The sequence below is a fragment of the Sander vitreus genome, chromosome 11, assembly GCF_031162955.1.
Source record: "Sander vitreus isolate 19-12246 chromosome 11, sanVit1, whole genome shotgun sequence".
Taxonomy (NCBI): domain Eukaryota; kingdom Metazoa; phylum Chordata; class Actinopteri; order Perciformes; family Percidae; genus Sander; species Sander vitreus.
The window spans coordinates 14,018,928-14,043,947 of NC_135865.1; the positions used below are offsets into that span (position 1 = coordinate 14,018,928).

Genomic DNA, 25,020 nt, shown 5'->3' on the forward strand with positions numbered 1-25,020 from the left:
CCAGTAAAGCAGTTCCCAAAAACATTTCCCAGTGATTTTGACGACAAGCATATTGGTTTCTTGATACTTTCTCACTTATTGAAAGAGAACAAAATGCAAATACCCTAAGTGTGTCCACGTGAATCACTGTTATCCATGTTAAAATTACCTGTATCTACTCTAGGTGTGAAGTTTCATAACTACATAGCTTTGTTAATCATTCGCTAGTCAATTGCCTATTGTTTTAACTTTCAGACATTCAGGACTATGCTGAATGTCTATATTTCTCTCTTGTTTTCCCAACAAGCCTATTTCCACGACAGCACAGGCAGCTCTGGGAGGAAAGTACTCTCTTTGTCATAGCTACAGTGAATCTATTTGTGTAATCATGGCAACAATGATGGAGGGAGGCAGAGATGACCGGTACATCCCCTTTGAAAAACAGGCCCGCAAACGCAGCCAGAGGTTGAAATATTACATATAAAACATTTTTCGGGCAATTACAGGGATTTATGAAATATGGAGGATGCTCGTGATGTGAACACGAGGTTAAAACAAAGAAAGGGATTTGATGAACTCATCACTGTCATATCCTGAGACTTCTCAGAAAGTTTGTAATACTTTGTTTTTTTTTCCAACCAACTCAAGAGTTTTCTACAGAACTTCATATTGATGGGTCTTTATGTGTACCCTAAACATGTCTATACACAGTGAATGGCAAACAATTGCTTGTAAGCTGATTTCCCCCTCCTGAGTCTATGCGCAACTTCTCAGGTGCAGAGGGGGACGTGTACCTTACCTCTGAAATTGAATTCAAACCAGCTCCCCCCAGACAAACTCTTTAACGGCCACATATTATGTTGGAACCCGTTTATATGTGTTCCTAAAAACCAGACGTGTGTTCTCTATGATATAGTCTCTTGCTTCATGTATTTATTGCCCTCCATTCCTCACATTTCTTTGCATGCAACAGGATATGTACAGCACTTGTCAACAAATGTATTACTTTGCAGACTTGCAGATAATTCTTTAGCAAAGAAACGCTCAAATAGGATTAAGCCGTCTGTCTGCGAGCTCTCTTTCCTGACGCCACTGTCGTCTTTCCTGTTTTTGTGAGACAGACACACTGGGGGTGATGAATGTGATGTTGCTGATAATACAGCATAGCCCAGAGATTTAATCTGATCTCAGTATCTGTATACAGAGAGCGGCACAATGATGTGAACACCTTTACACTATGGAATCTAATACAAAAGCTTTTTAGTTAATTCTATCTTTTATGAATTTGTTTAGACTGTCAGAGAGAAGTTTTTTATTTTTAAGATGCAGTTATGTGGTGCTGTTGTGTTGGATTTCTGTTGGTGGTCATTTCTTGTATATAGTATACAGAGGGAACGCCTTACAAATACATTTACTTTTTCTCAACTGGCAATCCCATACACGCTTCTCAGCAACAAGGCCATGGTCTTTAAATGACAAAAGGCCTTCTACTATAAGAAATTGACATTTTTAACTCATTTAGAATGTAGACATTAATAGGTTGTTGGAAAATGGTTGCACCAAACGATTATAAGTATAATAGCACTTTTTTCGTTGTCGTTGGTAAAATATTTTTTTCTAGCATTTTGCACACATGTGCTCTGGGGGAAAATGTCACCCACCCCTGCAGAGATTCAGGGCTCAGTTTCCAGTTATGGCACTTTGACTTTTTTGGGTCTGTCCCAAATAGACGATGAAGTGAACAGAGACCAGGAACCAGAGCAGAATAGGACATCCCAGATTAGAAGAAGAAAGAGAAAAAAAACCCGCCAAATTGCCATGGTGGACTCTGTGCCTTTTGTTTGTCGGTGAAGGTGGTCTTTGTTTCAGATTAGGAGGTTCATCTCCACTATAAAACACTACAGGGAACTCTGCTGTTATTTGAATCACAAAATAGAATTTGTAGAAAGTACGTATGCATTGAGTCAGAAAACCATAGAGCTAACTCCTGCTATGTCGATGTAAAAGTGCTCCTTGAGTTTAATGAATGTGTGACTTCCTACTGTACTTAGATTCTTATAGATGTACATCTGAGATCGTTGCATACTCTGGTATGCATTGAAAGATGGATGCTATATAACAGAGACAAACTTCAGTTGTTCTAGCTAATTGCTCAAGTCATAATATGTCTTAAGCGTCTTTGCCGACATGACATGAAGAATACATTTCCTCAATGGCATGCTCTCCAGTCTCCCACTCTCTGTTGCAGTGCAGTGTGGTAAATCACTAAACCGAACCATTCATGCTGCTGTGGTGTGGCGCTTAGCCTGATCCAAATACTGTTTCCCGCTCAACTCACTGATCCAAATCCAGCATTAATCTCTTGTATTTATATTTAGAGCACAATCGTGAGGGGATTTGACCTAAAACATGTTCCTGGCTGTGAAGTTAAGACATGTACGCACACAGCCCCACACGTCTGGGGACACTCCCCAGGCAGGTTATGCTCTATAGGACATTAAAACTAATCAAGAGCATTAACTGCAAGATTGTTTATGACCGCATGGCTGAACGACCTTAACAGTCACATCTGAAGCCTTCATCACTGTTTGTCCGCTAAAACTATTGATGCAGAAATTAACATTTGAATTGAATATTTTGCTGATAAAAGAATGGAAATACGATGACAATTCATGTTGTCTTGTGCCAAACCTCTCCTCTAACGAACATTACAGTTATGTAACGTGTCCACACAAGAGCCATGCTTGCAGTGCAACACAGTTACCGTCGAATGGGCCCAGAAGTGAGTTTTCTAAAAATGCTTATTTCCAGTCAGAGCTACCTCATACAGAGGCTTGTCATGTCCACCGTAGCAGACAGGATTTTTTTTTTCTTTAAGTAGATCATAATCTAGGGTTCCCATCAATTGAAGGATGACTCATGATGACTGTAACTTGAAGCCTGTTCAGTTTCAATCTGATGGCTTAACAGTTTACCTTAAACTGGCAATGTGTTCAGACTTGCGAGGGTGGGATTTTTCTTTTTACGTTATGTGTGGCCACATTGAATGGACAAAATATCATAAAAAACTACAGAACTAACTGAAATTAAAGCCAAATTCATAATAATACTGTAAGTGATAGTAATTTACATAATATATAATATTGTTACTACTAATATTGTTTTCAAATGTTTAACTCTCTGTGTCATTATCGTCTTTCTCTCATCTTGTTTTCCTTTTGCTCATCTCGCTCTTTTGTTTTCCTTTTTTGACAGGAGCGATTCCAAGTGAAAAACCCTCCTCACACGTACCTCCAAAAGCTGAGGAGTTATCTAGACCCAGCAGTCACACGGAAGGTGAGTGCCCTCGCTAACATGCTATCCTGTTCCACTGCCGCAGCTTTTCCTTCCCCTCTGACCCTCTATCTCTTGTCCAGGATGTCCTTACAGCTGAGGAAAGAGTTCACGCATTGCTTCTGGAGCAGACAGGACAGCTTGGGAACTTAAGTTAACAGTCAACAGTGTGACTTAGTGAGACAGGAGACAGTTGTTTATGTGGAACGCCCAGGTTTGAGAAACCTCTGCCCAGCTGAAGTGTCATTAAGCTAGACACCGAATCCTTACCATTACCCTGTGGCTCTGTTCTGTGGCTGACAGCATGCTCTGACCTCTCTGTGAGGAATAGCAATGGGGAAAAAACACAATAAGAGTTACCTCAAGGCAGAGACGAGAATAATAGTATTGACAGTCAAAGAATGGGATATAGTTTGCTAACTGCTGCATTGACATTTCTTTGCAGCCTGGCAGAAGCTAACAGGAGATATGTGTGTTTTAGCTACATGATAAATACGGCCTTATGTCATCTGTTTCCTTGGCTGCTTGAATGGGAGCAGAAGGGAGGAGGGGCTCCATGAAACAATCAGCCAGCTCCCAGGCTTTGCTAAAATGAAGTCTTTTTAGCCTGAGAGGGCTGTGGGGGCAGTGCTAGGAGAACTGGGATTATTTTTGTGCCTTTTAATTCCAAGCAACACTTCTCAAGTATCAAACAAAAATCACTACCTCCAAGCAAAAAAATTGGCATCTCTAAAGTAAAACTCAGAACTTGCAAACAAAACATTTGTGTAGTCGTAAACTATTTTTTTTATTAGTTTGATATGTCCTTTTGTTTAGAATTGAGTTGATCTCTCCATCATGTTTGCCTGAACTGCAAACGTGATGGAGAGAGCAAACACAATGGCGAGCAAAATACTGATCATTGAGAAAGAAGCAGAGGAAACGGTTAACAAAAGGACATATTATCCAACGAATAAGAGACCAATAGTTTACGACTACACAAATGTTTTATGAGTTAGTGATTTTTGTTTGATACTTGAGTAGTTTTGCTTGGAATTGAAGGCACAAAAATACTCCGTGTGATAAAACAAATTAACCTATAGACTTTGCCAGAATAACAACAAATCGCTGAATAATTCAATTTGCACTGACTGGAGTTAAGATTTTACATCACAATAAGCCAGCTAGGGCAGCATGAACAGAGCTGTAATGACAGGGGCAAAAAGAGAACAACAATGTATATGTGTGTGTATGTATGTGTGTGTGATATATATATATATATATATATATATATATATATATATATATATATATATATATATATAATTTATTTGTAATTAATTTTGTCCTTTTGTTATTTACTTGAATTTTGTTTGATTTTTTTGTACAATAAAAAAGGAATAAGTGTTCCTCTTCACTGCTTCTAGTGCTTTAATTAGCTTTAGAGGTGCTAGTAGGTGGACTTTCTTTTTTACCCCTGGCCTGGACAGATTTATTTTTTATCCCCGGACAGAACCAGGCTAGCTGTTTACTACTGTTTTCAGTCTTGCTAAGCTAACCATCTCCTGATTGTAGTTTCATATTGAGTGGTAATCATTCTTCTCAACTAACTTTTGGGAGAAAAAAAAACAAATACAGTAAGCACATTTTCCACAACATGCAACTCTTCCTTGAAGGAGATGGTGACCACGTTTAAAACTCTCTGGGTGTAAACACTTAACATAGTCATGGCTGAAGGATTTCAGACAGACTAGATGACATTTACTACGGTTTGTTTGTCTACCCTCTCTCTTTTTGATTAAACTCATCTGTGGCTGCATGACTAACTGTTGTTTGGTCTGTGTTAAACTACTCTAGATGGGGAAACTTTGAGAGACATGCCCAAGCATCTTTTTGTTTATTTATCATCTTGTTTTTAATGTTTATTCTCATGGGCTGAGACACGTGGGCTTTTGGCCTATTCCTCACATTGATCAAAGACCTGAAGCAGACAAGGAAACAGGAATTGCATGAGAGTAAAGTGAGAAGGGTAATGGAGAGGGAGGGAAAGAGGAAGACTGAATAATGGAGAGAGGGTAGAGGAGGAGAAAGGGATGGACAGAACGAGAGAGAGACAAACTCAAGAGAGCACGGAGGAAAAGAGTTATGGGCTTCTTTCTACATTCCTGCTCCATCCCCCTTTTCTTCAACCTCAAAACAATTGCCACTTTGTGCCACTGTGAGAGAGCTGGAGGTCATTGCCTTTGCTTTCCATAGGCAGGCTCCGGTGCATTCCTCTGGGCAGCTCCCAGCCAATAGGCAGCCAAGGAGGAAGAGCTCCAGTCCAACTAGTCCCCAAGAATGTATCAGCCATTGATTTGTTTCCAGGATGACCCCTCCTGAGCTCACACTCCCCAAAATCTCTTCCCCCCCCCCCGTCCACACTCTTGGTGCTGTCTTTCTGCTCTCACTTTCCCCTTTCATTGCTCCCTCCCTGTCTCCTCCTCTTCTTCTTCTTTCTGTCTGCCGTCTTCACCCTCTTCCCCCACTGTCGGCTCCTCTCTCTCTTCCTGCTCTCTCTGTGTTGCAGCTGGTAGTACTTAAAGTGTGGACTGTAGGGTGTTTGGTGGGAGAAGAAGAAGGAGGGGTTGGCCTCTGGGAGCCTGCGCAGTACCCCTAAAAATGCTCTGCTTTCCACACAAACACACAAAGGGCTCCTCCCTAATAAAAACACTCTGTTTCTCATCTCCTCATGTGCCAAACACACCGCCCGAGCCCAAAGACACAGACTAGAGAGAGAGAGAGAGAGAGAGACCCTAGCTATGGGAACAGCTCTCTTCTCTGTGGATGTTAATAATAGGTTAACACAGGGCTGTTTCCTCCCTGATACAAACGCATCATAGAAAGTGACCAGGCCCTCCAACTCTGGGTGGATACTGGGTTCTCTTCTCTTCTCTTCTACTTTGACGAGACTCAAAAACCTTGCTAATATTAATGGAAATGTTTGACAGGGAGGTCATGATAAGAGCTGCAGTTTGCAATTAGATCTGACAATTATTTGTCAGATTAATCACTTGGTCTATTAAATGTCAGAAAATGGTGAAACAGTTGTTTTGTCAGTACAGAAGTACAAAACTCATAACATATTCCTGACTGTAATTACAGTATAAATTAGTTAATCGAATTATTTGAATAATTTAGTTTATCAACTAATTGATTAATCGACTCATTTCAAATGTAAAAATGTTTTGATAATCCTGGACTATATCATGTTTTACACTGAAAAAGAATAATAAATAAATAAATAAAAAATAATAAATGCTAAATAACTCTTCTCTTTATTGTTATATTTACCCATAAAAAAACATCAACATGGCAGTTGATTTGTTTAAGTGGCATGGGAAAATAAGTTGTTAAAATTTTATATGAAAACTAGAAGGGTACTAGGAGAGAGCAGACCTCTGCCAAAGCATACCCTATCTCACACAATGTTAATGCTGTGTGACTTTTAGTCTGGCACAAATTTTTTTGATTATTCCAACACCACATGAATGCATCACAAACGCCATATCTCACAATGTTAATGAAAGTGTATCTGCCGCGAGATTCTGATCCACTCCAAAATGTAATGGGTTCTTCCTTGGACCATGCTGCACCCGTGATCCTGCTTATGGTCAAACAAACCAACAAACAAACTGAACCGAAAACTTAACCTCCCTGGCGGAGGTAATAACTCTCCTCTCTGATACAACCGTTTCACTCCCTATCATCAGGGATTGTCCCCTCCTGTTTGATCACCGCCGGCCATTCACTTTGCTTGTCTCGTTGCTGCGGTTGTGTAACAGCCTGAAGGGCCTTTGTTGGGTCTTGCAGATCACCTCTTATCAGAGGCTGAAATCAAAGAGGAGCCCGCTAATGTTCTCTGTTCTGTTGTTTCTATTTAATTTACTGGCAGCTCATACCTTTAATGCACGTCACTCACCCACTTAAACTCTCTTATAGCAGTAGCCACCGTAACAGGAGTGTGTGTGTGTGTGTGTGTGTGTGTGTGTGTGTGTGTGTGTGTGGGTGTCACTGCTGCGTGTGCTGGTAGGTCTTGTGAGTTAACCAATTAGGTTACTTGATTATATCACAGTGCAGGAGGGATTACTGCTATATAAAGAACCAATGTGAGCAAACAAGATAACTGGAACTACTCCACATTCACAGTTTCCAATGAGTCAGCTCGCCTTCTCTGTTAGCTTGTTTAATGGTTACTGGCAAGTTAAAGGCCCACTTCAAAATCTTATGAAAAACAACCCTCAAAACAAATTTTATTTCATAATTAGTACACCGCTTGCCTGCTTTCACATTTTAAATGTCACTGTGGTCTATGTCTGTTTGTCTGACCTTTTAGTCAGAAAAAGTTTCCTCCAGCCAAAACATTGCTGCGCTACCACTTGATAATTTACAGTTCTGGTGGTATGATAAAATATTAACTCCCCCCCCCCCCTTCTTTCCTTCCTCAGAAATTCAGACGGAGAGTTCAGGAGTCCACCCAAGTCCTGAGAGAACTGGAAATTTCATTACGGACCAATCATATAGGGTAAGTCACTGCAGGATTGTGTGAAGCTTGTGTAGTGTTGAATGTCCCAGACCTGATTATATTAGATTCAGGGGGGAAACATTTGACATTCCAGACACCCGGAGACGCAGACGTTGACACTAACCACCACCATCCCCCATTCATCTCAGTGCTCCAGCCTAATATTACACAGAAAGCCATGTGGCCATGGAGACAAGATGAATCGATTGATTGTTTGGAGCGGCTGACACGTGAACAGCATTTGGAAGGAACACACATTTTTCTTCATTCTTAAATCAGTGTTTCAGTCTGCTATCCCGAAGAGGCGTTCTTGTAGATGCTACTAATGAGAGAATGATATTGAGCTGATATTGATTCAGTGTTGTACAGTCATCGTAAAGGAAAGATCAATATCTCAATGAGCTGCACACAATGTCTCAGTGTTTTGTCTGGCTATAGATCATAGGGCCTGTCTCTGTGATTAGAGACCCTGATAGTTAAAGACTGTGATGGATTACTCGGCATCACTAATTAGGCCTTAATGCATTCTGGGATCTGTAAGATCCAGGGGCCTCATTTATCCAGGCACGCTTTTAAAAAATACAGATACAGCATGAGGACAGATAGAAAATTAATTATTTAGTTTTATGTAATGAGGGCTAGCAGTTGGGAGGGATGTTGATGTGGGCGGTCACAGGAGACATGGAGACCCTGTCTTGGACAGGAAGAGGCAGCCACAAGAGCGCTGATCCAGACATACACACTTATCAGATTCTGCTCTTCAAACCAAAATAAACTTCAAACACAGCCAGAGATGAGTTCTCTCTGGCAAACCAGTTGAGGCATTGTTCACATGGATTAATAGAGACCTTATGTTGGTAAACCAGATTACATAAATAATCTACCTAATCTAGATTAGACAAAGCATTACTATAATGGCAGAGGGACAGGGAGAGAGATTGAGAGTACGGTCGGGGAGAGGGGTGGCGAGGGGGCAAGATGTCACCCACTCAGACAGTGAATAATTACTGCTTCTTTTCAGAGGTGAAACAGAGAAATATATCTATCATGTAGGCTGTGTATAATGGATGGATTGTCCCTGTACGAGCACTACTGATGATAACCCCGGCTCCCTGCCTGCCTGCTCCTCACATGTTGCTCAGTGGTCAACAACATGTGGTGAATGGGAGGATTGTTAGTTAGTGTCCTGTGGTAATGATTACCATGTGGCCAGACAAGCCCTTTTTTAAAACACGACGGGCCCCACCAGGCACTGCTTTCCTGGACTCTCTCGTTAGCCTTACTCGCTCCCATGTAGTTACACCACAGGGAAGCAAATAAAGAAGCAGCTATTGGATTTTTAAAGCAGTTTAGTCTTGCATCTTCATCAGCAGTACTGCTCAAAAGCCTGGCTGTGTGTCATTATGTTTATGCCCTGCACATTTTTCTAATCTCTGAGTAATCAGGCCTGTCGAAGCCGTATGCGGCTCCAATAAAAAGCACCTTCATAGGATGCGATTAAATAAATATGTTCTGTGATTCAGCTCACACTGCTTATAAATATGGGAGAGCAGCACATGCCAAAGGTAGCAGGAGCTTTCCCTGTGAAAAGCTTGGCTTTTCTGTGCAGAATAAAAAAATGAAAGCATGCCAAATGCGGAACGGGTGGCCCACTTAAGTGCCTGTAAGGAAGGTGAGAATGGGCTTTTGATCATTGTGTGTGTGTGTGTGTGTGTGTGTGTGTGTGTGTGTGTGTGTGTGTGTGTGTGTGTGAGAAACGGAAACGGGGAAAACAGGCAGACTTAATAATGCGATTCTGTAGATGTGTGTTGATGCCTGTGCTTGCAAACACATGCATGGGGGATATGTTCGCTGCTTTGAGCCAGGAAGCTTTGAAGTCTGTCAAACGGGTCATTACAGTTCTTCTTGGCAAAGGAAGGGATAAATTGAGGGAGGGAGGGTGAATAATCTGAAAACATCTGCATACCAAGGTCAGGTCAGACAAATGGAAAGACGTGCACTACCCATTAAATATAAGCATCTGGTGATGTTTCTTTCCAGATAAGAAACAAAAGAAGACTCGGAGAATAAGTTCCTTAGCTGTTATTATCCCAAAGGAGATGAGTTTTTGTTGAAACCAATTAAACTAAGAAACTACCAATATTAAGAAAGCTGGTTCTTGTTCTAACTGCTGATCAATTATATGTTCTGTGTGTGTTCTTTCTAGAAATGACCCAAATGATTTTATATGAGTCTGTGTGCTGATAAACCTTTGTTGAGTTAAACTTGTTTCTGTCTATCTTCAGGTGGGTGAGAGAATTCTTAAATGAAGAGAACAAAGGCCTGGACGTGCTGGTGGAGTATCTTTCTTTTGCACAGTATGCCGTCACGTAAGTCACTACCAGCTCTTTCTCTGTATATCACTATGGTCTATATGCAGAACTGACAACCAACACAATGCTGCTATTCTGCACAGCTGCTGATGCATCTCCACCACCACCACTGCTGCTGCCTGGTTGTCAGAAACACTGAGTCACTCAGGGCCCATTGCTGACACATTGGCGCTGTGTATTATACCAACCATAGGCTTCTATTCATAGAATGATGGTGTGAATATTAGTCAGTCACAAGGTCCATGTTCAGGGCCAAAGAGCCACGCAGTTACATTTTTAATTCACCCTCCCCACTTCACCATATGTTATTATGGTCTGTCCACATTATGAATGGTTAGCAGTAAAATTGTGTTTACCCTCAGTACCACCACCGCAGCAGCATATACAAGTCATGGAAACGACCAGTCTAAAAACTGAAATAGATCATAGCAGGTATGCTATAACAACTACCAGCTCTTTCCAATGTTTCTACCAAGTACAACAAAACATGAGACATTTTGCATCATGTCTAAACCAAAAACCTGAAATGATAGCGTTAGTTTTGGAGTTGAGTACATTTTCACTTCTGCCAGCACTCATTAATACAAGTGCATGACCAATATATGAGATACAGTATATATGGGATATTGACTTATCTTAAAACAGATATCTGTATTTTTTTTTTTTTATTCATTTATATTTAATTATGTTAGCTGATGATGTTATAGACAGTAGTGTATGCTTAGGGGCTTAGTGGCCTGCTAACTGATGAGGCTTGTTTGGTTTAACCTCGGTGGTTATTTGCTGGTTAGCTAGTTAGTTGTCTTAGCTAGGCTGGTTAGCTTAGCCGTTGGTTGCTGGTAAGTTATGACTGTCAAGGAAGGGCCTTTTGCTAGCTAAAGTAGCAGGATTTATTCAAACAGTGTAAGCTTGTTTCCGGGTCAAATATTTTACTGTTACTGTGACATTTCAAACCAAGTTTATTTTAAACGCTAAAATGTTGTACCTCAGGCACACCTGTACTAAGTAACCACATTTTAGGGATCCTTAAAAAATAGTTTGTCTAACCCCAGATAATTGTTTTTATATTTTTTTTTATTTTTTTTTTATTGTTGTCAAATAATAATGATACCATACTGGCTTCATAAATCCACTGTCAGTCAGGCTTTAAATAATAACAAGTTAATGGTTGTGTCTTGTTTTCACGGTGCAACAGGTTTGATGGAGACTGTGCAGAGAACAACCCAGAGGCTGCTATGGATAAGTCTAAGCCCTGGAGCCGCTCTATAGAAGACCTGCATGGAGGAAGCACCCTGCCGTCTTCCATCACTGGAAACGGCATCACACGTGCTAGCCGACATTCCGCGATACGGTACTATACACATATTAATTGATGGTTAAGAAGATTCACCATTGTCCATGTGTGTTTGTGTGATTTGTAACTATTTACAGCTAACTTTGCCACTTAGGGTTTCTGTGTTCAGCTGAAGCAATGTTGTTGTATTGTGATTATTTTGAGTCACACATTTCATATGATGCCTCAGCTGCCCCTTTATGTAGTCATGAGGTCTGTAAGACTTTAAATAGCGTAAGGCACATTTACGCAGCAGGAGGCAAACACTATTTGTCTGGATTTTTTGGATTGTCGACCAGGCTGGTTTTGCACATGATTATGACACATGATTGACAGCAGTTTTTTTTATGTGACAGACAAGCAGCAAAAGGAAATATCTTTTTTATGGATCTGTTTTGTTTTTATGAACACTAAACAAACCATTTTAACTCCAAATTCTGTGCGCAGAGGATTTCACAGCAGTTAATTGATAAACTCATGCTAATATATGCTCTAAAGCACAAATACCATTCAGTTGTGCATTATTTCTCTAATCCTCTCTAATCATTCCATTGATGTTTCGGTACAGCACTCACCCTAAATTCTGTGACCTCTAATCCTTTAGAGGCAATTTGAACTCATTGTATACAAAGAGCACTATTGATTTAATGAGGCACGTGTCTTTTTGATTTCAGATCCTTGCATGATAACTAAGTCAGTTGTTTTATATTGTCTCAAAGGTGCTTAAAATAATACATGTGAAATAAGTAGCTATAGCATACTACATACTACTTTTCTATTTTTTTCTCCTGTATTACAGTATTTTCTGTTCCTATCCAAGTTTGCCATCAGTTATAGACAGTGATATATATGAAATGTGTGTCCTGTTTATAAAGCCACACCTATTACCCTATTAAACCACCTATTATATTTTGTAACATCCAACAATCACCAGATAGTCAGGGCTTGTTTCATCATTATTAACATATGTAATCTATGACTTATTGGCAGATAATATCACTATTGGCCCATAACAGACTTTTGCTTACACATCTGCCTCCTCCAGATGTACCCCTGTATCATCAGCATGTAGAGTGTGTGTAACTGGTCAGAGTGTCTTCAGTGAGGCTGACTGTTTCTTCTGTTCTGTCTTGGTGTTCCTTCATAGTCATCTGCTCCTCTGTCTGCCAGTCTTCGACAGCAGGCAGGTCTCTTGCTTTGCTGGCTTAACCCTGCATCCCTGCTCTCCCCCCAAGACACACACACACACACACACACACACACACACACACACACACACACACACACACACACACACACACACACACACACACACACACACACACACACACACACACACACACACAACCCTCCTTCCTCATTGTACTTTATACCTCCCTGCTAGCGCTGCCCAGTTTATTTGTCCCGCTGTCTGTGTCGGGGATGTGAATTATTTGTACTGCCAGCCTCCCCTCCTGCGCTTGAGACTAAATTCTACTTTCCTTGGAGCAAATGGGTTTTTCTGCACTCATTGTTCTTTTCTCTGTGCCTGCGTGCTGCTTGTGTGGCTTTTTAAATGCCATTATGTGCAGAAGCTAACCTAGTTTCTACAAAAGCCCTGTAAAAGCTTTCGTTACATAGCCTCCAAACAAATTCTGTATTTTGGATACATTTATAAGAGATGCCACACTAATTATGAAGCATTTGCTCTGGTGGTTTTATAAATGTTTAACTGTCCATTATACAGAATCTTTGTCCCTTATTATCTTTATCTCTCTTAAGATTAGCTTTAATTCAGAATAATGAAAGCTCAACAACTGGTTGTAAAATAATGATTTATATATGTCTTCTTCAAACTGCCATCTTGAAGGACACCGAGCACACTGAGCTGTCCAACGTGCTCTCAAATAAGACGGTATGGAGTGTGCTAGAAATTAGTAGCTGTGTTAGACCTGTGTCTTATAGTTATAGATGTAGTGTTTGATATTGTTCTGTGGTGTTATTTAGAACATGCTCTGTTTGTTGTGGCCGGCAGGATTTTTTTTTTTCATGTTTTGTAACCAGGACATTAAATCCTGGACGGCTCAGAACTTTCTCCTGTCTGATGAGAATAAATCTGTCCACAGCACCTCTCACCTCTCCTTTCAGATTTTGGATGCGTTGTCTCCTTGCAGTGATATTCAATTTGCCGTGTTGTGTCATATAAAGTTTAGTTGAGTAACTTTAGACAAGTCAAAGCAGGTCAAGGTATTACATTTTGCTGGTGTTACATAATCCTTTATCCCGACCTTGGTTTGAGATTAAGAAATATTGTTACTCATTTCCTCCCGATTGTGCCACACCTCAGCTTGGATGTTGATTAACTTATTTATTTATTTATTTTTAGCTTTTTGCTGCTGTGTGAAGCAGTTGCAGCATGTCTCCTCCACCCAGCCTGGCACCACATTCTGCTGAACATGACATGCAGAATGCTCACGATTATGTCAGACATGCAAAACATTTTGATTATATAATATAATATATGATAACTGTTTTCCAGCATAGTCTAATGTGAACTTGCCAAATTGAAGGATAGTACTATCTTTGTCTTAAAATTGCTGACTCTTCCTTGAAAGCTCTAGCCTTTTTCACACACACACACACACACACACACACACACACACACACACACACACACACAACTTGTTGTTATTCACAGAGGAGTCACGCCTTCAGGCATGGGAGCTGACATGAATCGGCGTGTCTATCAGTATCCTGAAGACACATTTTTTCCCCCAGAACTCGGGCCAGTAATTGAACCTTGTGACAGATGTCTGAAATTAAACCGTTTGGCTCTGACTGGCTCTGTATGTCATTCAGTGATACTGCTATTCCAGCTTTTCTCTTTTTGTTGTGAGAGCTGCATCAAGAGAAAAGGCCTTGTAGTGAAAATGCACTGTGCTGCATGCAAATGACGGACTTCTGTGTTAGCTGTAAATGATAGCTTTGTGAAGGACATAAAATTAAAACAATTGAAAGAGGACATCTCATGGACCCTGACAAGGCTGTAGATTATTTGGCCTTTTGTGTGTGTTGATGAAAGGTGGCGTGGCAGTTTAACAGCCTCCCTATGTGAAGGAGGTGGTATGTGATGGAGGCTCATTCACAAATGACATCTGTTTTCTTATTTATCCAGGCCTCGTGCACTCTTGTTTGTGTTCAGAAGCTCATAGACTCGACAATTCTTTTAGTAACAGTTTCCTATTATCACTAAATTGTTTTTTTCGTCTTTTCTATAATTATTTTTAGCTGCAACACACTTCCGAGCCAGAGAACTCTGAAAAACTCCAGACTGGTTTGCAAGAAAGACGATGTCCACGTCTGCATCATGTGCCTGCGTGCTATCATGAACTACCAGGTCAGCCTTCTGCACTCCCCGTCCACACAGACTGCATGTCCCTCTGGACTAAAGTACACTTATCTAACTAAAGCCAAATTCAATTTGTTCCTCTGTTGGTTCTCCATGTTTCGTTTTTTATGCAGTGGAATGCACCTTTTGCTTATTCAGTGGCTCTTCTCTGTTAATTAGCTTGTTTGTCTCTGTCTTTCTCCCTCTGGTTTGTTTTTCATCTCCCAGTATGGCTTCAACATGGTCATGTCACACCCACATGCCGTGAATGAAATTGCACTAAGTCTCAACAATAAAAATCCAAGGTAAGTTAAAACAAAAAGTCTTCCAGATAGATTATTTGTTTGTTCTTTATCTAAGTGAAAGCCTGAATGTATGCTTATAAAGAGAGGCCCAGGAAATAAAAAATGAAATTTTAACATAAATTTGTTTCATCTGGAGTTCAACATATCCAGTACATTTTTTCCCAACAAAGACCCAAATCCATTATGGAACATTCAGAGTCCAACATTAGCCTCAGTGCACCTACACAGTCGGATCCAGAGTGAGTGACTTTGTAGCTCAGGGGCACATTCATCCTGACAGACGGGTCAAGGCACCGCTGGCACACGCCACTACACTGGCAGCTGCTCACTGAGACAGAAACCAGAAGGTGTGTGTGTGTGTGTGAGTGTGTGTGTGAGTGTGTGTGTGTGTGTGTTTACTTTGTGCCCCAAGGTTCAAGGATTTCCTCAAAAGTGGATGTAAAACCACTTTGGATCACCTGTCACATCTCATCCAGGCAGAGAAATCTTGCATGAATGAACTACAGACCCCAAACACGGATTGGGCCTGGAAATATTCATTTTTTTTAATACCTTTTTTTTTCTCTCCGGTTGTGACATTACAAAACTTTTTTTCAAGTTAGTTACTGTTACTCATTAATATTTATAAAGATGTTTAAACTTAAAAAGACATTAATTGTAATAAACACCATGTAGATCCATTCTACAGAGAGGTTTCAGCATCTTAAATTGTTCTCCAGTTTTCCATTTTTGTTTGCTTTGTGTTTAAGTACAGGTTTACCGCAGTGCTGGCACTTGTCATTTACTAACCTTTATTTTCTCCCTGTTTTACAGAACTAAAGCTCTGGTCTTGGAGCTCCTGGCGGCAGTTTGTCTCGTGAGAGGAGGCCATGAAATTATTCTCTCTGCATTCGACAACTTTAAGGAGGTACGAGCTGCACGGAGAGGGGAAGTGGGGTCTGAGAAGACGAATATGTCATTACATTTCGACTGTGCAATTTCAAACTGTGACTCAGCCCTGGAGGAATGCTCCCCCGGCAGATGTGAGACTAGCAGATTCCTCAGGCTAGCATCTAGGAATGAGCTCTTTGTCAACAGATTACAGACACTGGTTTAGCTGCACAACACAACAGGACCCACTCGACTTCCAGAGAAAAGCCATAAGTGCGTTAACTAGATTTAGCAGACACATCAAAGCTCAGAATAGCAGAGAGAAAGATGCAACAGACAGACTTGCCTGACCCTTGTCTGTCTGGATGAGGTCTTCTGGCTGCTGGAGAGAAAAGAGTGGGAGGTTTATGATGGAGTGGGCGCTAACAGCAGCCCCATTTTGTAGCATAGGGCCCGCAAAAATGGGCCGACTGCAGTTAATGCAATATTTACACCCCTGAATGAAATATTGAGTGTTGCTCTCAGTGGCATCGGCATTAGTGGGAGAATAAGACTTAGGGTGAATGAGACGAAGGTTAGTGTCATGATAGTATAGGCTGCTGGAAGCATTTGATGACTCCCTCAAATTTCTGTATCTTTTTGCAGTGTTTTAGTTAACAAAAACATCACTAGATCTAGTTTGCTAAGTGACTTTGATATGCTGTGTTTGATGAAGGGGCTGCAGACTGAGACTGAGTTTTTTGGATATACAACCCTCCTCTTCCTCCCTCCCTTCTCAATTCTTCATCATGCTCCATCTCCCTCATTGCCCTCCAGATGAACTGCAGAGCATCTCTCTCTCTGTTTCTTTCTGTCTCCCAAATTCTAGTTCAGATAGGCAGGACAAAAATTACAGTATATGTGGTAAATGTTGTACACAAGCCATATTGAACACAGATGCACTGTGTACATTCAGGAGCAGTTCATGAATAACTTTGGTTATACTTAGGTTACTTAGGTTATGGCTGTGATGTATTAGCAGTCTTTGGTCAAGACTTTTCATCATACTGTTGGTAGCCTCGAGGAATGGGAATATTCATTCGAATGTATAGTTAAAAGGGTTCATGAGGTTCAACAGTCTCAGGGGAAGAGCATTCATCTCTAGTGTCACACAGTGTATGGGCAGCACAGCAGTCAAAGCTGACAACAGGAGTGTTTTTGTTTTAGGCAGCACGGTTGCTCTCTCTATACCTAGATTCCAATAAATACAATAAGTGTGATGTGGTTTGTTTTGCAGGTGTGCATTGAGACACAGCGATTTGAGAGGCTAATGGAGTATTTCAAGAACGAGGACAACAATATCGACTTCATGGTATGTTTACACACACACGCACACGCACACACACACACACACACACACACACACACACACACACACACTCACACACTCCTAATGACTATTGATCACACTCCAAACCCTCAAATCACCAGGCAAAACCACAGATGGCTGGTGAAGGTTTTTGAGCTAAAGAATCCCCGAGTGAATGTTTCTTTCTCATCCGTGTCAAGCCTTTAGAGGCAGCATTTCGTTTAGCTACTAGCATAGTTTTGAGCTGGTTAGAAATGTAGATATTTTGAATATTTCCACTGCTGCGCTTGTGTCCTGATATGTTTGTCCAACAAAGAGTCCAGTTCGACGATACACACTCACAAGGCTCCCTGTCTTTGTGCGAGCCTTCTCATTTTTCTCATCACAGCACAAACTACAGACATATGGCGCAATACATCAAACTAAAGTAGTGGCCCTTAGCAAAGACCCTTGCTTAGTCTGTCATGTCCAGGCTAAATAGTGCTAATTAGCCTGGCCGATAAGAATAAAAGACACTGTGAAGAGAATGCCAACTTTAGTATTTTGTGTAGTGTGTGTGTGTCCATCAAAGGGTCTTAATTGATGTGAGGCAAACACTGCCCAATCCGTGTGTGCGTGCGCACGTGCGTGTGTGAGAAAACCAACAGATGCTGTGTTTGAATAGGACTTCAATAGGACTTCTGTCACAAGTCCGCTCACAGTCCGTCAGTAGACCATCATCTGACAGCAGCACTAAAGCAAACAGACTTTGTCAAAGGTGCCATGTCGCACCGAGACAACTGAGCTTCTTACCGGAAGTTTATTAAGCCCGTGTCAGGGTAGAAGGTGTGTGTGTGTGTGTGTGTGTGTGTGTGTGTGTGTGTGTGTGTGTGTGTGTGCATTAGACATTGTGGAGATCCCCCTTGATCTGTTGTTTACGCAGGCTCCCTTAAGGCAGCCAATGGAGTTGAACTGGCTCATTTTGTTAATTTGTTTTTTCAGATCCTCTTAATCTGCCAGATAAACTACTCAGCCATCCAAGCAAGCACAATAATGAGGATTTATACACACCATTTCAGTGGAAGCCATATTAAAAGGAATTAGATGTGATAATGAGCATAAAACCATTTTACAGAAGTACCAGGCTGATGTAGAAAAACCTCAAACCTGTTATCTATTAACACATTTTTCCTTAGATTGTCAGCAGACACGCACAGAGTACATTCTATGCAAACACTGAGAGAGCCTTCTGTTTTTACTGTGTCGAATCCTCATTCAATAACAGTATTTATTCTGTTTAATCCCCCAGGTGGCCTGTATGCAGTTCATCAACATAGTTGTGCACTCAGTGGAGGACATGAACTTCAGAGTTCACCTACAGTATGACTTCACCAAGCTGTGTCTGGACGACAACTTAGACGTGAGTTGAGACATAATGCCGGAGGAGAAATGCACAGACTGACCGAACACTCCCGCTCTTTAATATTCAGCTCAATCCAGAGCACAGGTTGTCATTACAGCAGCCCCGAGACGGCAACCACAGAAAAACAGTTGATAATGGCTTTTCCATTACTTCAGAAAAGAATCTGTCATATCTGTAAATGTTGCACTCCCTAACTGCCACACTCTTATCATCATGGCATTTCTTTTTGTGTGCATGTTTTCCAGAAACTAAAGCATACAGAGAGCGATAAGCTGCAGGTTCAGATCCAGGCCTACTTGGATAACGTGTTTGACGTGGGAGCCCTTCTGGAGGATGCCGAGACCAAAAATGCTGCCCTGGAGCGTGTGGAGGAGCTGGAGGAGAACATGTCACATGTGAGAGCGCTCAACTGTTTGACTTTACTCTGAAAATCCACAAAACCAACTCCTTAATCTCATTTATATTCTCTCGCAAAAGGCTATGTATTAATGTCAGGATGTCAGCATTGGATTTACTATGATCTCAGGTTTTCCCTTAACCGTCAGCCGTCACAAAAAGACTGTGAGGGCACACTATATATGAACACACTTCTTGTAACATTCATAACTTTTAAGTCTTCACAATTTGTTCAGAGAAATATACATATGATAAATGCCTTACATCAGTGCCTCCCTTTGTTGATATATTGAGTTGTACGCTGTCATCGCAATGATTTCATGTCACCGTGTCGCCCTTTTCCTCCCGGCTATTGTTCTTTAGATGACAGAGAAGCTGCAGGACACGGAGAACGAGGCCATGTCCAAGATCGTGGAGCTGGAAAAGCAGCTGATGCAAAGGAACAAGGAGCTTGAATCGATCAGGGTTAGATTTCAACTCTGAACATTCGCATTTATCTTTTAAGTTGTCACAATAACCACTTAATACAAATAGAAGGTTTTACCTAAACTGTTAAAATGTTCTTTTTGTTGTTGTTGGGTTTCCACTCTCACTCCAGAAATATAAAAAATATATAATTTAGACAATACCTTTTTTTTAATTAATCTGAACTCCCTTTGTCTGTCCCTCTCCCACATAGGAAGTCTACAAAGACACCAGCTCGCAGGTCCACTCACTGCGGCAGATGTTGAAGGAGAAGGACGAGGCCATCCAGCGACAGAGTAACCTGGAGAAGAAGATCCACGAACTTGAGAAACAAGGCACCATCAAGATCCACAAGAAGGGAGATGGAGACATCTCCATCCTGCCCTCACCGCCCTCCAGTGTGGAGGGCTTCCTTGGTGCTGTGATGGGAGCAAACGGCGCAGCAAATCATGTAGGAGTGATAGCCGGCACGCTGGCTCCACCACCACCTCCTCCACTGCCAGTGAACGGCACATGTAGGTTTAACATTAGTCCAGTAGCATGTAAACTGCTAATCATGAAATGCAGAAAGAAGAGAAAAGATGGGAGAGAATATACACATTTTGCATGTCGCATAAACAAATGATGCTAAGCATTGAGCGTCTCTCCTCTCTCCCAGTGTCAAACGGACCATCAGCAGTCATTCCTGCAGCAGCTCCCCCACCTCCACCGCCTCCCCCTCCACCTCCACCTCCTCCCCCAGGGCCAGCCTCACAGATCTCAGCACCTCTGCCCCCTCCGCCTCCTCCTGTAGCGCCCCCACTGCCCGGCTGTGGGACGCCTACGGTCATCATGAACTCTGGGTTAGCAGGTAAGGTCATCTAATCCAGCAATCTAGTTTGTGTCTATATGTGAGTTATGTGATGGAAAAGGATCCTTCAATGGGCATAGCAGTTTATATAGGTTTAGATATAGTATTTTGCAGATTGTTTGGCAAAACAGTCAACTTTTATTCCAACTACTTACCTCCATTGCAAATTTGTAATGTTAACTGCAGCTGCATGAGTGTGATGTACAGTCTTGATTGAGTTATTTGCCACTGATTGGTTATGGCTTGTTGCTCAGTAAAATTAGTCTAAATCTGTATTTGTATGTTTTAATGGTTGGTGGATCAGAACAATATATAACTAAATGATAATGGGTGGAATATTATTATCTAATGTTAAAGTCATTGAAACATTTGATAATTTTAACGTATGATTTTAACAACAAACATCTATTCATTTTCAGCGACTAAAGTATACATCTGTAATTAAAAGCTAATTAAAAGACAGTTTGAACTAAGGTTTCCCATCTGTGTTGAGCTGAGTTGATGTGTCTGAAACTTACCAAATCAACGTAACCTACCAAACTCACTGTCAGGCAGTGTTGATGAGTACCAAGGCCAGACCTTCATGTGACTCATTGAATTAGACTTTTCTTTACTGTATATAGATGTGGGTGCATATTCCTGGGTATGTAATGCATGTGGACGCTAAACCTTTAGAGTGAAGTTACACCAGTCAGTAAACAGTGGAAACCCTTTTTAAGTTTTATCTTTAACACACAGATCCTGTACCTTGTGTGTTTGAGATGTGCACGTGTAAGCTTTCTCTCTAACTCTGCCAATTTCATAATGATTTGTCTTTGAATTGTTTCTTTTTCTGCCAACCAGAGGGACCCATCAAACTTTTCTGTAGGTTCTGCTTGTCTGTGTTTGGTGTTTTGTCCCCCCCACTGTACCTTACGTTTTTGGAAAATGGTATTTCAGTCTCTGAATCCCACTAGAAAACAAACAATTCCCATTTGTAGTCTCTTAGAAATAGTTTATATTTCTTTTCATTTTCATATTTTCATTTTTTGCCACTTCTAACATGAGCTCGGCAGCATATAGAACCACATAATCCAAAAACACGTGAACTGTGACTTTATGAATTCATTCTGCTGTTTTCCCTCTACCAGTGAGACTTTCTGTGAACAATTAGATGAATTTAAACAACAGAGAAAATACCAAATTTCAAAATTTTGCATGATTTACCTTCACACCTTGTTGTAGTTTTGTTGTAGTGTGTGTGTGTGTGTGTGTGTGTGTGTGTGTGTGTGTGTGTGTGTGCGCGCATTAAGTTATCGCCACATCGCAGTGTTGCACACAGTGACCTGCTATGGCACGCAGAGGATAGGAAGTGAAATGCGTTCTGCCGAGCTGGAATGCTGTTAACCTTTCCCATGACCACCTTATCTTTCTGTCCCTGCTGACACCTTGTCTGTGTAACTAAGCAGGGCACCACCTCGATGGTCAGCTGAAGTGAATCAGCCCAGGTGGCCACAAATAGCCATAATCTGTCCGATAAATAGTGTGTCACCCAGCCAGGCAGGAAATCCTCACCATATGCACGACTTACTGTACGGGGTATACCCTTTTGGCCTTGTTCTTCTACCAGAGGCTAACAGGTGTCAGTCTGCTTCAAGCATGACCAAGTGTCCTTTTTGTTTAGCTTAAAGAAAGGAAGCATTCTTTCAAAATACATAAAAAAAACAAAAGATCAACTTGAAGGAGGGTTGTAGGTTTTTAGAGATAAAACGGTCACATCCATGTGTGTCACCAATTCACAGATACCTGTCTACCCTTTCACGTGTGTGTGTGTGTGTGTGTGTGTGTGTCTACTTTCATATGAGGTAGACGCTGTGCTAACTCTTCTGTTTCCTGTGTAGCTGTTAAGATCAAGAAACCCATCAAGACAAAGTTCCGTATGCCCGTCTTCAACTGGGTAGCCCTGAAACCAAACCAGATCAACGGGACTGTCTTCAATGAGATTGATGACGAGAGGATACTTGAGGTAAGAGTCTGCTCTCGCTTAGTCCACTTCCGGCCTCATTTCCACGATAACAGAACATTAACCGATTTGTTGTCGGCGTCTTTAAGGACCTGAACGTGGACGAGTTTGAGGAGATGTTTAAGACTAAAGCCCAGGGCCCGGCTATTGACCTCACCATGAGCAAGCAGAAGGTCATCCAGAAGGGGCCCAACAAGGTGGCGCTACTGGACTCCAACAGAGCAAAGAACCTGGCCATCACACTGAGGAAAGTGGGCAAGACTCCTGAGGAGATCTGCAAGGCCATTCAGATGTAAGCCCCTTCAAAATAAAACAATAGACCCCAATACTTCTGGTGTTCTTGCATGCTTTCTATGCATGTAGTACCTAAATGAGACATATGACACATTCAATTGCACTGTATGCTGGCATTTGATGAATGTTATTATTTAACAGACAGTCATACAGTATGTTACCAAATGGTCTGTGTCCTTTTATTTTAGGTTCCCAGTATGTAACCTACTCTGTAACTCGTGTCTCCCCGTCTTTTAGCTTTGACCTGCGAACTCTGCCGGTGGACTTCGTGGAGTGTCTGATGCGCTTCCAGCCCACCGAGAATGAGATTAAAATCCTGCGGCAGTATGAGAAGGAGCGCAAGCCGCTGGAGAGCCTGCCGGACGAGGACCGCTTTATGATGCAGTTTAGTAAAATTGAGCGGCTCATGCAGAAGATGACCATCATGGCCTTCATCGGCAACTTCTGTGAGAGCGTGCAGATGCTCACACCGGTGAGAACTGGGATCTCTTTTGTGGGGGACAATATATTCCAAAACTAAAACACTGAAAAGGATTAGAGGCAGTTTATACAGCATGCTGTGACCATAGAAAGCAACGATGGTGCACTGAATTCAACATCATCTCATGTCGTCCTCTTTGTTTTCCCCACAGCAAATTCATGCAGTCATCGCAGCATCTGTGTCCATCAAGTCCTCACAGAAACTAAAGAAAATTCTAGAGGTAATTCATTTATTTGTGTCTGGACTGAACATAATGTTAAATGAATGCATGGATTTTCTTTTTCACATTCTTGTTCCTTGTTGTTTGACAGATCATCTTGGCACTCGGAAACTACATGAACAGCAGCAAAAGAGGAGCTGTGTATGGATTCAAGCTGCAAAGTTTAGACTTGGTACATTGCCTTCTTCTGACTTAAAAGCCTTTATTTTTTTCTTTACAAGTGTTTTCCAAAGTTTTGTGTTCTTATTTTTACTTTCTCTACAGCTACTGGATACCAAGTCAACAGACCGTAAGATGACGTTGTTACACTACATAGCCAATGTGGTAAAGGAGAAATACTCACAAGTTTCTCTCTTCTACAACGAGCTGCACTACGTGGAGAAAGCTGCAGCAGGTGAGTCGTACAGTTCAGATGTGTTTGCTGCTCTGCCACACATTCTTATCTGACTTTTTACAGTTCAGTGCAGGGTTGCATGTTTACTCAATACGTCCGCTCTTGTTCCCAGTGTCGTTGGAGAACGTCCTGCTGGATGTTAGGGAGCTGCAGAGAGGCATGGAGCTGACCAAAAGAGAGTACAGCATGCACGGCCACAACACCATGCTCAAAGACTTCATCACACACAATGAGAGCAAGCTGAAGAAGCTGCAGGATGATGCCAAGATTGCACAGGTAAGATGAGCACTCCTTTCTTTGCAATTGCTCCAATGCCTTGTTTTGTTGTTGTGACAGGGTTTAAATGAAGTCAACTAAGTGTTTTCTAATTAAGTCCACTGTCTGTCTTTGAAAGGATGCCTTTGACGAGGCAGTGAAGTTCTTCGGGGAGAACTCTAAAACAACGCCACCCTCCGTCTTCTTCCCTGTGTTTGTGCGATTTGTCAGGGCTTACAGGGTGAGTTGCATAATCATCACAATCACACAAAACTAGTCGAACAAAAACACACCTCACCAGCCGATTAGACTCAAGACTTAAAAGAGTACTCCACTGATATAGCATAGAACTTCTATAACATTGGACTCATGATGAACAGTTTTTACAAAAAGGATCAAAATCGATGCAGCAGAAGCGTAGATATAGTCTTTTTGTATTCCATGCATTCTTCTGCCTGAATGCAACACGACCAATGAAGGTTTGGTCGGAGATTCAGGTGTGGTACGCTAGTAGCGGCTTATGTAGCCTCGAGACGCTGGCCTCAAGCAGAGATGAGGAGTGGGCTACAGAGGTCGGCTAAGCTCACTTCTTTCTAACTCCAAACCCCCAGATTTGTTTCATTTTCAGACATGTAGTCTCTTGTAGCCTCAACCAACGCTGCCTCATGTCCATTTATTTTTCTCGCAGCTTCCTCTGGAGCCAAAAAAGGCTTTATACAACTTTTTTTTCCCCTCATACTCAGCAGTACTCCCCCCAACTGTATGTGTAGAACTGGTGGAGTTCCCCTTTAAGTCACAACAATGTCTGGGG

The 25,020-nt window shown here is 41.5% G+C and overlaps 1 protein-coding gene across 6 annotated transcripts in view; it reads left to right on the plus strand.

Annotated features, from left to right (window-relative positions):
• The window catches only part of fmnl2a (formin-like 2a), a 50,318-nt gene that overhangs the window by 18,642 nt on the left and 6,656 nt on the right, over nt 1-25,020 (plus strand). For all 6 annotated transcript variants that reach the window (XM_078261756.1, XM_078261757.1, XM_078261758.1 and 3 more), the window contains exons 3-23: nt 3,235-3,315; nt 7,779-7,855; nt 10,141-10,224; nt 11,423-11,578; nt 14,828-14,936; nt 15,156-15,232; nt 16,046-16,139; nt 17,379-17,453; nt 18,739-18,849; nt 19,098-19,247; nt 19,612-19,713; nt 19,928-20,228; nt 20,372-20,563; nt 22,444-22,568; nt 22,655-22,857; nt 23,097-23,331; nt 23,492-23,560; nt 23,652-23,732; nt 23,825-23,954; nt 24,067-24,230; nt 24,349-24,450. In XM_078261756.1, the coding sequence (XP_078117882.1) occupies nt 3,235-3,315; nt 7,779-7,855; nt 10,141-10,224; nt 11,423-11,578; nt 14,828-14,936; nt 15,156-15,232; nt 16,046-16,139; nt 17,379-17,453; nt 18,739-18,849; nt 19,098-19,247; nt 19,612-19,713; nt 19,928-20,228; nt 20,372-20,563; nt 22,444-22,568; nt 22,655-22,857; nt 23,097-23,331; nt 23,492-23,560; nt 23,652-23,732; nt 23,825-23,954; nt 24,067-24,230; nt 24,349-24,450 (2,718 nt within the window). The remainder of the gene's footprint in view (nt 1-3,234; nt 3,316-7,778; nt 7,856-10,140; nt 10,225-11,422; nt 11,579-14,827; nt 14,937-15,155; nt 15,233-16,045; nt 16,140-17,378; nt 17,454-18,738; nt 18,850-19,097; nt 19,248-19,611; nt 19,714-19,927; nt 20,229-20,371; nt 20,564-22,443; nt 22,569-22,654; nt 22,858-23,096; nt 23,332-23,491; nt 23,561-23,651; nt 23,733-23,824; nt 23,955-24,066; nt 24,231-24,348; nt 24,451-25,020) is intronic.